The 15,000-nt window shown below is 37.4% G+C and overlaps 1 protein-coding gene across 2 annotated transcripts in view; it reads right to left on the bottom strand.

Moving 5' to 3' along the window:
- LMO4 (LIM domain only 4) overlaps positions 9,214 to 15,000 on the bottom strand; it is a 17,082-nt gene continuing 11,295 nt past the window's right edge. For both annotated transcript variants that reach the window (XM_018045699.1, XM_018045700.1), the window contains exons 4-5: positions 14,557 to 14,712; positions 9,214 to 10,004 (exon numbers count right to left, since the gene is read on the bottom strand). In XM_018045699.1, the coding sequence (XP_017901188.1) occupies positions 9,996 to 10,004; positions 14,557 to 14,712 (165 nt within the window). In that variant the 3' untranslated portion in view covers positions 9,214 to 9,995. The remainder of the gene's footprint in view (positions 10,005 to 14,556; positions 14,713 to 15,000) is intronic.

The raw sequence follows: 15,000 nt of genomic DNA, 5'->3' as shown, positions 1-15,000 counted from the left end.
CAGGGGATTAGCTGTGGTAAAGCTTTAATCCTAACATGCTTTCTCCTACAGGAGGCCATAGGGGCCTACTGAGAGGGCTCTGGGGTCAGATTCACCTTTTTCAAATGACTCTAGCTGTGTGATCTTGAGCACCTTATCCAAATGCTCTAAGTCCCTGTTCCCTCAATTGCAAATGTAGAGTAGTAACATATTCCTGAGGTTGAATATTGAATACTGGGGGGGTAAATGAAAATATGAAAATGATGCATGGCCCATATGATTCCTTAATAAATGTTCATCTTTTTTCCTGAGCTACCACCATTTGGTCTGAGTTTACGGAATTACAAATTTTGTGTAACATTTGCTTAACAAAAGCATGATCACCTTGCTTCCCAAAATTACATAATTGAAAACATTTCCACACAAAAACCTGCACACGATGGATTATAGCAGCTTTATTCATAATTGCCAAAACTTGGAAACAACGAAGATGTCCTTCAGTAGGTGAATGGATAAATAAACTGTAATACACCCAGACAATGGGATATTATTCAGTGTTAAATTGAAATGAGCTATTGGGTCATGAAAAGACATGGAGGAACCTTAAATGCATGTTACTAAGTGAAAGAAGCCAATCTGAAAAGACTATATACTATATGATTCCAATTATATGACATTCTGGAAAAGGCAAAACTACAGACACAGTAAAGACATCAGTCATTGTCAGAGTGTGTAGGGTGGGGTAAGGATGAATAGGCAGAGCACGGAGGATTTAAATTGTGGCGAAAATACTCTTTATGGTACTATAATGGTGGATACATGTTATTATACATTTGTCCAAACCCATAGGCTTTACAACACCGAGAGTGAACCCTAATGTAAACTGTGGGCTCTGGGTGATTGTGACACGTCAGAAAGTGTAGGTTCATCAGTTGTAATGAATGTACCACTTTGGTGGGGGATGTTGATAATGGGAGAGCCTGTGATTGTGTTGGGGCAGAGGGAAGATGAGATATCTCTGTACCTTCTTCTCAATTTTTCTGTGAACCTAAAACTGCTCAAAAATGTTTTTTTAATGAAAAAAATTACATTTACATTCTAAACCAAAACCAAATTATTTGGGTGTTACCCATTATTTTTTAATTAATCTACATCACAAGGCCCCTCCACTACAGAAGGCAGGCAAGAGTTGGCTACAATAATTTTCAAAGTAAATTGAAGACCTTATAACTAATTCGTATATCCAAGAAGTGATTATTTTTTCCATTGTTTCAATGGTTACAATCCAAGAGTACCATCCTCAGAATATAAAGCCCTTTTACCTTCTAATGACTCATCTAACGCATGGGCAAATATATCTGTTATTAGCAAATTCCTATTTAACAGATGGGCAAAATGAGGTAGTGAGATTAAATGATTAGCCTATGGCTAATATTTGATTGAAAAGACAAATTTAATTATAGGTTCCATTTGATTTCCCTTCATGACTAGAATTAAATTCTAAGTGTTTCCTGCCTCCCGGTTTGGTGCTTATTTCACATGACAGTGCAATACATGCTTTATTACACGCTTTAAAATAAAAGGGGAGGGCGAGGAGGCATGAGTACGTTCATCCTGTCCTAAAAATCACAGAGCACAGAATACTAGGTAAATACTCCATCATTAATTTTCAAAGCATTCCCCTTAAGACAACAGTGAGTACTCTCTCTCCCGAGGTTGGTGCAGAAACCTAAGCTAAAAGATATATAGATACACAAGATACCCAAGGATACTTAAGGAATCAAAAAGAAAATCCAGAATTACACAGTCTTAGAATAAAATTGGAAGGCACACAGTTGTATATGTCTTTAGGAATATGGGGAAACCAAAGAGTCTTTTCTAGGGGGAGTTACGGGGTCGGCAGAGGGGGGCGGATTGGTAAGGGTAGTTTTATATTAACAGAATGTTTAGCAGCAACCCTGAGCAAGTTGGTAGTGTTTTGGAAAATATTTTTTTTTAACTTAGTCACCCAATTCTCACCAGGCCCAACCAACCAACTGCCTAACCCCATTTTGTTTTGAAAAATAATGTCACAAATCTGTCCAGAGCTGGATAAAATGCACAGTAATGAGTTCATTAGCATGCCATCTGCATACAAAACAAGGAGTTTCCAGGGGCAGAATCCTTTGGTGGGCCTGTTAGAAATCAAATTCTGGGCTAAAAAAATATAAAACACAACTTAGGGAGAAAAATATTACAGCTACACCTTCACTTGGCCCGCTGCAAAGACAGTCTGGCTTCTGAGAGCGCCAAAGTCAGCCAGAATCTTTTTCCCCCCTTCTTTTTAATTTTAAAACATGTTTTACTACTTAGAGGGTAAAAAACAATTGCTTACAGCATGAGGTAACGGATGGAGTTTTGTGAATTACACTCACCCCCAAGAAGAAAGACCTAGTTAAAAGCCTCAGTGTCAGAAATCCATTTAGGATTGCCTGTCCTTTGAAAATCAAGCCTGTTTATCCGCCTGATTCACTCAGTAACAAATCAGAAAACTCAAACCTGTCCCCTCCATCTCTTCCGGCCCCCTGCTGCTCCCACTCCATTCTCAGAGAAGGGAAGGATTAGGTTTCCAGAGGCTGTAGCTTTAACAAACCAGAAGCAGTGTTTCTTGCCCCAGTGGTACCCCAAATTTCATCAAGAACTTTGGAATCTGCCTTTCTTCTGTTGCAATCTTCATTTCACCTCAGCTCTCCCTGACACACCTGTGAAAGTATCACCAAATGTTTTATCATATCAACTTTTAAAAACTGCCAACGCTGCTAATGTCTGAAACCTCCTGATGTCACAGCCTTGCACGGGCCTGCAGCCCACAAAAGCATGGCTGGACTTTCAGGATGCACAGTGACAGCATCTTGTGTGGCTGAGGGCAGAGCCTCCTGAGGACAGTGGTGAAATCAGACAAAGAAAGCCACATCCACGGGGTGTCTGGAGAAGGCATTTGAGAAGCCCCTACAGTCTTCTTCCCAATCTGCAGTGAGAGACTCCATCCAGCCCATTAATCCTCTCTCAAAGAGCAATTTATTTGGGTAATTATTCCTTCCATCCTCCCTACTCCCTCTCTCTCATGAGAGAAATTTCTCCAGAGCCTAGAATCTAGAGAGAAAATATTTTATCTATTATAAATTCCATAAACATCTATTCCCACCCCTGCCTGAAAAAAAAAAGAGCTGATAAACACCATTCAGGCTCCTGCTTGCGCCAGTAACGCAGCACTGACCAAAAAACTTGAATGTTAGAATGGTTTTCAGTCAAGCTATAGAGTAGTATAACTAAGTAGTTGAGCACATGGATCCTGCAGCTTCGCTCACTACTTAGCGCAAATTCTGCCTACCCTTCGGTGATGTGGCCAGACTTCACTTACTGATTTTATGAGCTGAGGGCATAATATACACATAACACACAAGTATCTCATTCTTTACACTTGATACTCTAGTTTTTAATCTATAGCACATTCATTGATGCATATTTTTTCAGGTCCTTATAATTTAAAGAGGATGGATGTATATCCATCCATATCCAATGAGAAGAGTAATTTAGTCTTCAGACTGGAAAAAACACATATTGGGTAACTGAAGTCTCATTTTGCACACAGCAGAATAAAAGATTAAAAGATCACCTGCAAAGAGTCATTGGGCTGAGATATTCCATGAAATAACATAGACATTATAGGCTTTGAGAACAGGTACTTTGGCTCCAAAATCCACTACAATCAAGAATCTAGGCCAAAAATAAGCCCTTTTTGCCTAACCTTTATATCAACATCAAAATTATGTTTTATTAAATTGAGTAGAAACTGTTCTTAACTATTTTTCCTTTACCAATAAGCACAGCTTGGATTTAACGGTGTGTTACAGCAATTTATTTACAAATCTTAATATCTTTTTGGATTCTAGCAATTAATGGGGAAATAGGAAGTACAGCCAACAAAATTTTCAAAATCAGCTCAGAATCATATTTGGATGTGATTAAAGGTATAATATGTTCCATTGGAATACTTCAGTGCTCTATCTTAAAAGAATAAATACAAATATTACTTCTTTCCTGGTACATCTGCTTTTCGCATCATGCTAGAACATGTAAAAATTTTCTATAAAAACTATTGTATTACCTCTTTTATACTTACATATGTATATGTTACTTTTACATAATTGGATTCATTGGTCTTTTATTTGCCACAAATATGAACTGCAGGCCCAAGCCACAGCTCATTCAGACATTTTAAACATACCATTTACTACTTCTTTGTATGGGATATAGTTAGTTATCCATTTTGCCTTCTGGACTAATAGGATTCCTGAAGTCTCCCTCTTTTTCCTCAGCAACAACTTGTAGTCATAGTTGTTATCAATTATACTTTATTATTCACCATGAAGTTATTGAGCTTGTCAAAATTCAAGAGAAATTTCTTTTAGAGCAAGGCTAAAATATGCAGTTAATGGGGAACACATGTATACCTGTGGCAGATTCATGTTAATGTATGGCAAAACCAATACAATACTGTAAAGTAATTAACCTCCAATTAAAATAAATAAATTTATATTTAAAAAAAAAAATAAATGAGTCAGCAATTCCAAGTTGGATAAAGATAAAATGCAATACTTTAGCTTTCAAAGGGAAGAAAAAAAATTGTTATAGCTCATAGAATAAAGTATATCATTGTTGCTGTCTCACAATTTGTAAGGCAACTATACCAAAATGCCAGGGCACTAGCAGTTCGGGCACTTTGAACATTAATAACAGTGCCCAGCAATGTTAGGAGCCTGAGGAAAAGGAATGGTAAGTAATACTGATCCTGCCTTTATCGGAAATTGTGATTATTTTGTTCATCACGGTTGTTTTTGCATTAACTTTATTTTTTTAAATATTGCATTAAAGCATTGTCTTGATTACGTGAAAGTTGCACCCAAAGAAAGCACCCATTCCCCTAACTGTAGAACTGGTCCTGCTTTCATAAGTCACCTCCCTCAAACTTCAGGATCACATCTGTATAACTGAGCCAGTAATCAAGATGATTAGTGAAAGGACCGAAGTAACACGTGTAAGAACTTGCTAACAGTCAATGTTGACATATAGATACATTTACAGAGCATTGCACAACTCCAAGATAAAGTCATTATATTAAACAGTATATTTAAAGATGTAAGGGTGATGGAAAGTGTAAGTACCGTAACTGAGGACAGAAATTAATCAGAGGCCTTAGAAGGATATGAAGACTTGAAGACACACCCATCTCTAACTAACCATATTTAAATAAAGAAAAAGACATACATTCATAGCCCAAGCAAGCAATTTCCTTTCCAGTTTTCATAATTAATCATCTTCTCATAATTAATCCTCATCTGTAAATTCAGTTTGTCTTCAGATTTACTCTTTTCAGTTCCTAAAAACATTCAATTCTCCAACAATGAAAAATTAATTTAGGAAGAAACACTTTTAATGTTTTCCTCTCACTTAAAAAATTACAGCTCAAACAACACAGGTAAAGCCCTACAAATAGATGAGAACTGCACATGAGAACCGTTTTAAGTGGAGATCATAAACCTTTTGGTTCAAGGTAGAACTTTCCAGGCTGAAGGAAGGCACAATGCCCCCTGTTCTCATAGCTAATGATGCTTTCCAAGCTGGTTAGAATGCACTGCTAGTTGCATTTTAAAACACCACCTCTGAAAGCCTTTCCTCTCTCAGGATCTTACATCAAGGTTTTGCATTTTCCATAAAACTTTTGCACTTCACCTTCCTCACTCAACAAATCCTGAACTTTTCAAGAATTCAGTTTAGAGCCTCTCTTTCCCCTGCAGGTTTTGATCCGGGGGTGGTGATGCAAACAACCATGAAAGTTTTCCGGTTCTGTTTCAAAGGGGAGAGAAACAATTAAAATAGGTATATAGGAAGCTCCACTCAGGCTTGTCCCTTCTAACAGAGTCATTAAACAACTTTCTAGTGTCATTCAAAGAACTTATAACAGAATCAGTTGATTTTCATCCTCGGCTTTATTAGCTGTGATTTAGGAGCGAGAACGGCCCTGTTGACACAGCTGTAACGTGTCAGGACCTGTAGTCCATTATTGGCTTCAGGCTTCCGAGTTACAGTCCATTCTTGACAGAATCAATCTGAACGTGAAAGCCTTCCCTCTCGGAAACATGTACATATCTACTAGCAGAAAGTGCTTCTTGTACAACTGAAAACAGTATTCACTTGAGGTAAGTTGCAAGTTCACCTTCCCCAAATCAGCACTGACACGCCATAGCTCTCAGTGTGTTCAGAGTGAGCAGAGGGCTGCAGACGCGTCTTAACTAAATACCCAACATGGGGGCATGTGTGACACTGGGATCCGCTAGTCAGATCCCAGACTTTGCAAGTGGGAATCGCTGGCTGTTTAACATGCATTCAGAGCCTTGCCAATCTAAAATGGCTGCTCTGTAATACTTTAATTGCAGTTTCATGGAAACAAATTGCTATTTAACTGCAATAAGCATTTCTGTGACTTGGCTGAATTGACAATAGGTGAGACTGTGAAAAGCGACAAGTAACATCAACTTGTAAATGATCTTCGTTCCAACAGCCTCTGCAACCAAGGCACAGGATACAAGCACCCAGGATAGAATTCCTGGGTGGAAGAGGCTTTGGACATCTTCTCAATTTACAATTATTGAGGCTACCTGGAAACCCTTCACTATAGTGTTTTGATAGACAGATCTTGGATTTACTATTATTTTATTGGCCCTAAGAAATATTTTATATAAATAGTAGTGCACATTAGAACCTTATTATATTCACATTCAAGCCATTTAAGAGCTTCATTTTAGGTTATTAGTTTTCAAATATCAGTGCTAATCAGGGCAAAAGAATAAATATTAAGAGGATGACAATTTCACAAGCTTCATTTCAGTGACAGTTTTCTCATTTCATATTTTATAAGACACTACAGTCTGTGTTAAACTATTTCCTAATAAGTCATGAAGAGCTGGAAATAGTTTCTTGTGGCAAACGATTTGGTTTGGAAAAGCTTCATTCAGGCTGTTCTGCCTTTCGGGCTGTGAAAATCTAACTAGACAGATAGGTAAAAAAACATTAAACTCTTTCAGAGGACAATCTTACAAAATTGTTTCATTAGCAAGATTGACAATTTGGATTACTGAGACATTTATATGTATCATAAACTTTTTTTTAAATCAGGAGTTCAGCTGGGCTAAGTCACATTTGCTTTTATTTTTAATTGCACTGGCTTGTTAAGGACTAGGGCCATCTTGCTCTATGACATGGCTAATATTAAATAAGTCCTTTCAAAATAACAGAGTACATCTCACTAATATCAAATGCAGCGATGAAAGGTGAACAAGCAAATGGGTTTTCTTTTTTTTTCCCCAGCAATGTCGGGGTTGGGAGAGGAATACGATCACTGCTCACATCAGAATAAACCTGAGTGTTTTCAGTAGCTTTCTATCCACAGAGCATCCCCATTAGAGACCAGTTTTATTGTTTGAAATGCCTCTGGTTTCAAGGAAGTGTTTTACCTAAAGCAAGACTACTACTTAAATATGTTCTATTGTATATTCATAGCTCCATTAGTCCTTCTCCAATTTAGCACATCAAAGAGAAGGCTTCATCACTTGCATGTGGATTATACTAACATGAGTGACATTTGTAATCTTATAGGTCTGCAACTTAAGAAATGCTTTTAGAAGCTCGTTATTAAATACGCAGCAGTGCTTGAGGAACCAGCCATATAATAGCTCATTTAAAGTCTTTAATGACCTTAGCCCTCCACATCACTGAATGCCACAGCTGTATTACTGACTAAAAGTTATTAACTATCTCCTTTGAATTTCTACATTATATGGGACATGAGTGCTCATGCCAAAAAGAATGAGAGAAGATGCTTGCATTCTCATGAACACATTTTTCCTTTTCTATCCTGAAGCGTTCAGTTCATAGTCCCTTAAAGTTATCGTAAAGAAAAAAAAAGAACCAGAACTAGTTCCTAGAAATTCCCCAAGGATCCAACTCTAACAGGTATTGTTTATGTAACTTTTTTTCTGCATGTTTTATAAAGTTCTAATAAACTATTCACTTTAACTTTGCCTTTAAATTCTCCCACAGGTTTATAGGAGATCTTCAGCTAGAAAACTGATTTTTTTTCCTCTTGGTCTGGAATCTCTGAGAGCAAGTCCCAAAGGGAAGCTGACAGCTAGCTGAGATGTGGTGAGCCTGACCTCTACAGAACCGATTCCTATTCTCAGAGACAAGGTAGGTCTGTATGGGAGCTTTTCTTTGGAATAAGAGAAAATAAAACTTAAAAGTATCAATGTGAACACATCTGGCTTTATTAACCTGTGAAAGCAGCTGCAGTTGGGTTCTGCTCACATCCAACAACCTCGCAGAGCAGCCTTTCAGATTGCTCCTCCTTCCAGCACCCGCCCTGAGTCCACTGAATCCTTGGCTAAACGTTTTTCTGCAGGACAAATCTGCGGGCAATGCAGGCGCATGTAGGGAGATTCCGCTGCCTAGAACTGGAGAACCAAATATCGCCAAGAGTACTACTAAATGAAATCCAAATCCTCCCCCAAACATATGGAAAGGCAGAGTCAGTACAGGAGTGTAAGAACAAAACAAAATAAACAAATCATACGGCAGACCACATGAGGCTAAAAGCTCAGCAGAAAATGGAGGCCTCACCCATCAAAGACGACCCTAAGAGCTTAGGGTTCCTCACAACTAATGGAACTTCAAAATCTGTACAGGTATGCTTTAGAACTGCTATTTCCTTCAAAAGCTATAAACTTGGTAAGAGAACAAGATGGTTATGCCACATTTTTTAACATGCTTTCCATCAATACCCAAGGCTTTCCTATTGAGGAAAAAGAAGAAATGAAATAGTTGAAGAATCAAATAAATGGATATGTATAAACACAAAAGATTCACTGTGATATAGAAGTGTAATGACGTGCCGTTAACAGAATATTCTGAACTTATAAAAAGGACTCCTTTAGAAACATGGCTTTGTACCCCTGCCAAAAATGGCATAGTGAAGTAATTTGAAGAATACCTTATTGGCTCAGAGCTAAATAAAACATTCGCACCACCTCCTTTGACCCCCTAAGTTTTTTTAAAGTGAACTTGGTATAGAACAAAAACACTAAAATTTTCCAAAACAGAAAAAAGTAAAAGCAGTTTTTAAACCCAAACTCCATTGAATATTTTTTCTTTTAAGTTTTTATTATTTAAATACACCATACTAGAGCAAATGTCTCTGAAAATATCACAAATAAAAGATTTTTTCTTCATTCAGCAAATTAGAAGTAGGGGGGAATTTCTACACAGTAGCTGCTATGAGCCTGATTTTTTTTTTCCATTTTTTTTCCTTTTTTTCATTCTTTTTTTTGTCTTTGCCATGGGAGTAGCAACAGTAGGACAAAAACACTTACATGCATACATACAATGTATTTTACAGAGATACAATAAAAGTGTCTGTGATAGAATATCACAAAAGCCACATCTCTTTCCTTTATCTCATGTTCAGTTTTGATTGAAACACATTTCCTTACAACACTTAAATATACAAAGAGCAAACAGAATGTTGTTAAGGTAAAACACAGGGTACAAACTCTGGCCAGTGCCCTGCTAATTGTTAATGAGGGTAGAAAGCAGATTTGAACGCTTCTTTTAATTAGCTTCATTAGTCATTTCCCTCCTCCCAAGCTCCCTCCCCCCCCAAAGATGTCCTCCGGTGGATCTTTTTTCATTTTCTCTACAGTCTCCCATTAGCCCAGGTTCACGGAGTCCTTAATGTTCATATTCAGTCATTTTAATACACCCATAAATGCGGGAAGAGCAATCAAGACCAAAGAAGGTGCAATGGCATGGAGCTGGCACTGGTGCTAGCTACAAAGGTGACTTGTCTACTGAAGACACATGGGATCCACCTGTGATGAACGAGATCTGAGATGAAGGCACGCATTCTGCATTACTCTGACCTTTTAGCAGACCTGCAAGAAATAAAAACGGGCATCTTAGCTAAAATGCTAAATTTGAGAGATATTAAACTCAAACATGACTGCTTTTGTCTTCCCTACATTCACTAATCTTCTTTTATTGGATTACCTCCCAACTGTGACTTGATAGAGGCTTTCTACGCTACTTACCCCAGCAGTGAAGAACTATAGCATAACATTTTCTACACTTTTACTAGTGGAGAAAATGAGACAATAAATGGACTACTGGAAAGTTTCTGATGTAAAGTTCTACAGTGAATTACTGAACTCTGTAAAAGCAAGTTTCTTTTTGAAAAGAATGAATTATAACATCTTGCCTTGTACTTGGATCTTAAAGGCAGGTCCCTTCTCTCCAAGAAGTTTTGTGTTAATATTTACAACTGTGTAACCTTTCGCAAGTTACTTATGTGTCTAGGTCTCGGTTTCCTCATCCTTCAAGTGGGGATAATAAGACTGTAGTAAGGATTACGTAATATATGGGGAGTACATTCAGCAGAGCCTGGCACTTAATAAAAGCTAAACAAATATTGTCAATTATCATTACTATTTTAATATCCCCACGTGATGTTTATTCACCATATCCTTCTCCACCTATAGGTATGTGTGTATACGCATGTGTGCACATACACACAAAAAAATATTCAGATGCTACTCTTCCCTATTTCCTATCTGCTATGCCACTTAATATTACATAAATATTGTAAATATATGAATCAAACTTATATAATGTGTTCATGACGTGCTCAATTATAGAAGTAGTTCCATGGAAGTCTAACTTTAATGTTTAAGTTAGAAATGATACTCCACACAGTCGTCAAATACAATCTGTTTGCAATTACTGCAATGAAATAATATATATTAGGTTTTTATGGTTTTTAAATGACATTTTGAGCTTCCCAGGAAGTTCTCGGTTCACCCTTTCCCTAACTTACTAAAAGCCTGAAGTCTATTAGGAGCTGCAACCCCCTACTTCCAAGCTAATTAAAGTGGTAGAGGCTTAATTCCCCAGAGTAGAGGCTCAGTGTGAGAAAGGTAATTTGTCTGTCCAGAACAAAGCTGCAGCAGCAGCCAGCAAGCATATTTAATAAATGAGCATCAAATGTCCTCTACGATGGACACACACACACACACACACACACGACACCAATTATATAACTACTACGGGTGAATTGTGAAGTGGTATGCAAACTAGAACTCTCACGAAATTTTCTTCCAACCAAGGAGATGTGATCTCTTATTTTACTGAAAAACACTATTCTGGATGGAACAATCACTCCTGAATGCAGGAAAGAATTCCAGAGCAGGCAAAATTTATCACAAACAAAACAAACAAAAAAATTGCCACTGCCACAATTCTTGATTCTATGTACATAGCTCTCTACAAGACATTATTCTCCGGAGGGGAGCCAAGTCTCCTTTAGACAAAACAGGCTGTAAGATTTTGTAGATCCTGGAACACTAGTGGTCTGAGATTTTAGTCAAAAGACTCTATGACTTATAAGCTCAAAATCATTTTTTCTCAGAATATATAAAAGCCAATGACGCAGAACAACTAAACTATACATCCTAGACACCAGGAGCAAATTTCAGGAGGATAAAAGTTGAAAGGGGGCAGATGACGGGGCCTATAACTTTCCATACAATTAGCTGCCTTTAAAGAAGGGATGTACAAATAATCAACTCATTACTTTTCAGCCAGAGGATGCCTGGGTATATTTATTATGCATCATGCACTAAAAACGTAATTGGTTCTGCGAACAGAAGGAAAATGGCCAAAATTAATGTCCAATTTTCCCTACCAAAAATATGGAGAACTAGAGAGAAGAAAATAATAAAATGGAGCTATCTGTCATTTCTCCCCATCCCATCTCCTCCAGATAAGAAGTGCCAGAGGGTTTAGGAAAAATCATTTTAAAGCCTTCTCTAGGTCCAAAAAGTAGTTTATGTTCCACCAGGCAGTGTTTTCATTATCTCTTCCCCCGTGCCTTCTTGTTAATGTCTCTCTGGACATGTTCAGCTTATCCCAAACCTTTATTTACAAAAATTGCCTTGTGAATTGACCCGGCTCATGGTGAGCCTAACACCAAGGGCAAAAATGTGAGACATTTAGGCCAATGGGGATATGTTCTTAATTAACATCAACCCCAAAACACAGCTTCTCACCAGTGTTTCATAAGAACACATCCTTAAGTTATATTTCCTTATGCTTTTTAAGAGCTATTAATTTTTGAAGGCCACCTGTCTCCTTTTGGCTTCCAACATTAAGAAAATACACACTGACAGTCTCTTATTCATTGCCTAATACATCTTGTATTCCAAAATCAACGTCCTACCTCTCCCACCCTGCAAAAGGTATGGACTTATATGACAGGCACAATACATGCAATGCTGTAAACACGTAAACCAGATTTTCTTTCCAGTTTTCCTCCTAACACCTCCCAACTTTCGTCATCTTATGCTCAGTAAGATGGTACTGTGAGACCATGCTTATACTTATTACACATCTGTGCACTTAGTCCCAGGCTAACAATGCTGGGTCCTGTATTCAGCGCTGTTCAGTCTGGCAACATTTTCCACCTTGTCTCTATATCCTTCAATTTTCATCATGCACATTGGTAACTCTATCATTTTTTATGCCTTGCTAAATCAGGGAAAGAAATGGTATAACACCAGCAACAAACTTAAGATGTAATCTGTAGAAAACTACGACTTTACATCGGAGGTGGTAGGTTTTATTCTTGTACTTCTTTTTTTGGCAAGGGGGCTACCAAGTATAACTACCAATGGCTTTGCCTCCAAACTGAAATGATAACTCAAGATGTTTCTTACCCATTATTGTCCTCAACTGTGCCCTATAGATTCACTTAATTACAGCTGAAAGCATAAAAATCTGTAAATATTTATATGCATTGGCACTTCTTAAAGAAGCTTGAAATGGCTCATTGATGGTGACTGATTAATTTGCAATAAAAAATTAGACTTTCATTCTTACAGTAGTATTCTATGTAGCTTCCCATATTAGTAAACTAAATAAGGAAAACTATACATACTTTGATGCAATTAACCTTTACCTAATAATGCAATGGAAAATACATTTAAAATCACTCCATAAACTTGAATAAGAGAAAATGATAAAAGTAAGTATTAAAATATGGCGGTATAACTTTAAATAGTTTTCAAATATTAGTCATTTTCCCTATAAACAACATTAAGAAAATGTATTACGGAAGACAAAGAAGCCTAATATTTTTTTCCTGAGATTTTTGAAGCTTGCTAAATTCCTATTTGCAGATAAATGTTGTTTTTTTGTGATCCCCACAACAGACATTAATGAAGTTCCTATTGTAAATCCATAAAGAATTACCAAGTGAAGTGTGCACTTTTTGTTTCAATGCAATAACTCAGTGCTGTGTGATTGCCTGGGTTAATGATGAAAAAGTCAAACATACTATCAGAGCTGATGGAAAAATCTATCACCAATCTGAAATTAAAATTCATCTGTGGTCAATAAGATTTAATATCCATGCAAGTGGCGCTGTAAAGAGTAAATGAATCAATGTCATCAATACATAATCAGTATGAAATATGATGTGAATAAAATTATGCGCACAAGTCATACATTTCACTCTTTTCTGGGCCAGTGTGGAATGAACAGTCTCTTAACTGAAGGTTGACAGTAATTGTTACAAATTAGGCACAGCAGTTATCAAAATGCACTCACTTGCATAGCTATAGGACTTATTAAGGAGATTAAAATAGATCTAAAACTACCCAGTACTGGAGGTGCTGGACAACTGTTGAACACCCGATTTTCCCTCTGAAGTATCGTCTAATATTATGAGATTCGTACATCTGTATAACTTCCTTATTTCTAACTCTGGTCCCAAAACTCTCCAGCTGTGGAGAAGAATCAAAACACATAATCTTTAATAATGGGAGCTATCTATGGCCCAAAGTGATCAGCAAGAGGTAGAACTTTAAAAAAGTTGTAACTTATTTAAATCATATAGGACTGTGAATCAACAAAAATGCTCTTCCTTGGAATTCCAGAACGTTTCATAAAACTGCTCCTCTAAAATTCAAAGCACTGTAAACTGGGTGTGGAAGGCAGGTATCCGAGTTGCTATTACTAATGAAGAAATCATTTTTTCACGACAAAGACATTTATTCCCTCTTCTTACCATAAATGTTCTAATCTTTCCCCCACAATAACCTAGTCACCTGGTATTTCTGAATCTCAAAATTGTCTAGTGTGATAAAGAACTGGTTATAGGGAAGTTTTACATTTTGCCTGACTCTGCATGAGATAACACGTTCAACATTGGTAAAGCTACAGTTGTGACTAAATCAGGATTTTTTTTAACCACAGAACATTCACAATTTAATCAATCAACTCTTCTATTTCTGAACATGTATGAGTAGCCTACATTTCTTTAAAAGGACACGCAAAAACACAACCACCGATGAAACTCCCTCACTAGATGGACTTAGGTTGAACCTTCCAGCTTGCTCTAATAGAGCTTATTAGTAACTGCGAGGTATTCACCTTCTGGTCTGGCAGTAGTGGATTGCTCTGAAGTGAATTCAAATGGCCATTGATGAGAGCTGTAGGTCTATCATGTTCACAAAATAAACTGCCATTGATGTAGTGAAACCGATCTCCCGGGACCAGGCGATTCCGGCAGGTAGAGCATGTAAAACACTGCAAGGGAAAAGCAAACCCACTGAAAACAAGTACAAATTAAGTCTTTTGCGGTCACAAGTTTGTAAACTGTTTTTAAGCAGGTTATCTGTCAAGTACAGGGAGCCACTTATGGCTTGGTGTTTTCCTTCCTTCGACATGATTCTAGAAAAGAACAAGCCCAAATGCAAGAAACTAGAGCCAGCTAAAGGGGGAAAGAGACAAATAGGTGTGTGTTTCCCATGGTGTGGAGGGCGGAGGCGGGTATGTAATCATCACTGCCACACTACAATTTCAATGGACTCCTTC

This window comes from Capra hircus, chromosome 3 (genome assembly GCF_001704415.2).
Source record: "Capra hircus breed San Clemente chromosome 3, ASM170441v1, whole genome shotgun sequence".
NCBI classification, from domain to species: Eukaryota; Metazoa; Chordata; class Mammalia; order Artiodactyla; family Bovidae; genus Capra; species Capra hircus.
Note: the sequence above shows the minus strand (reverse complement) of the source record. Positions and strands in the feature narration are given on the sequence as shown.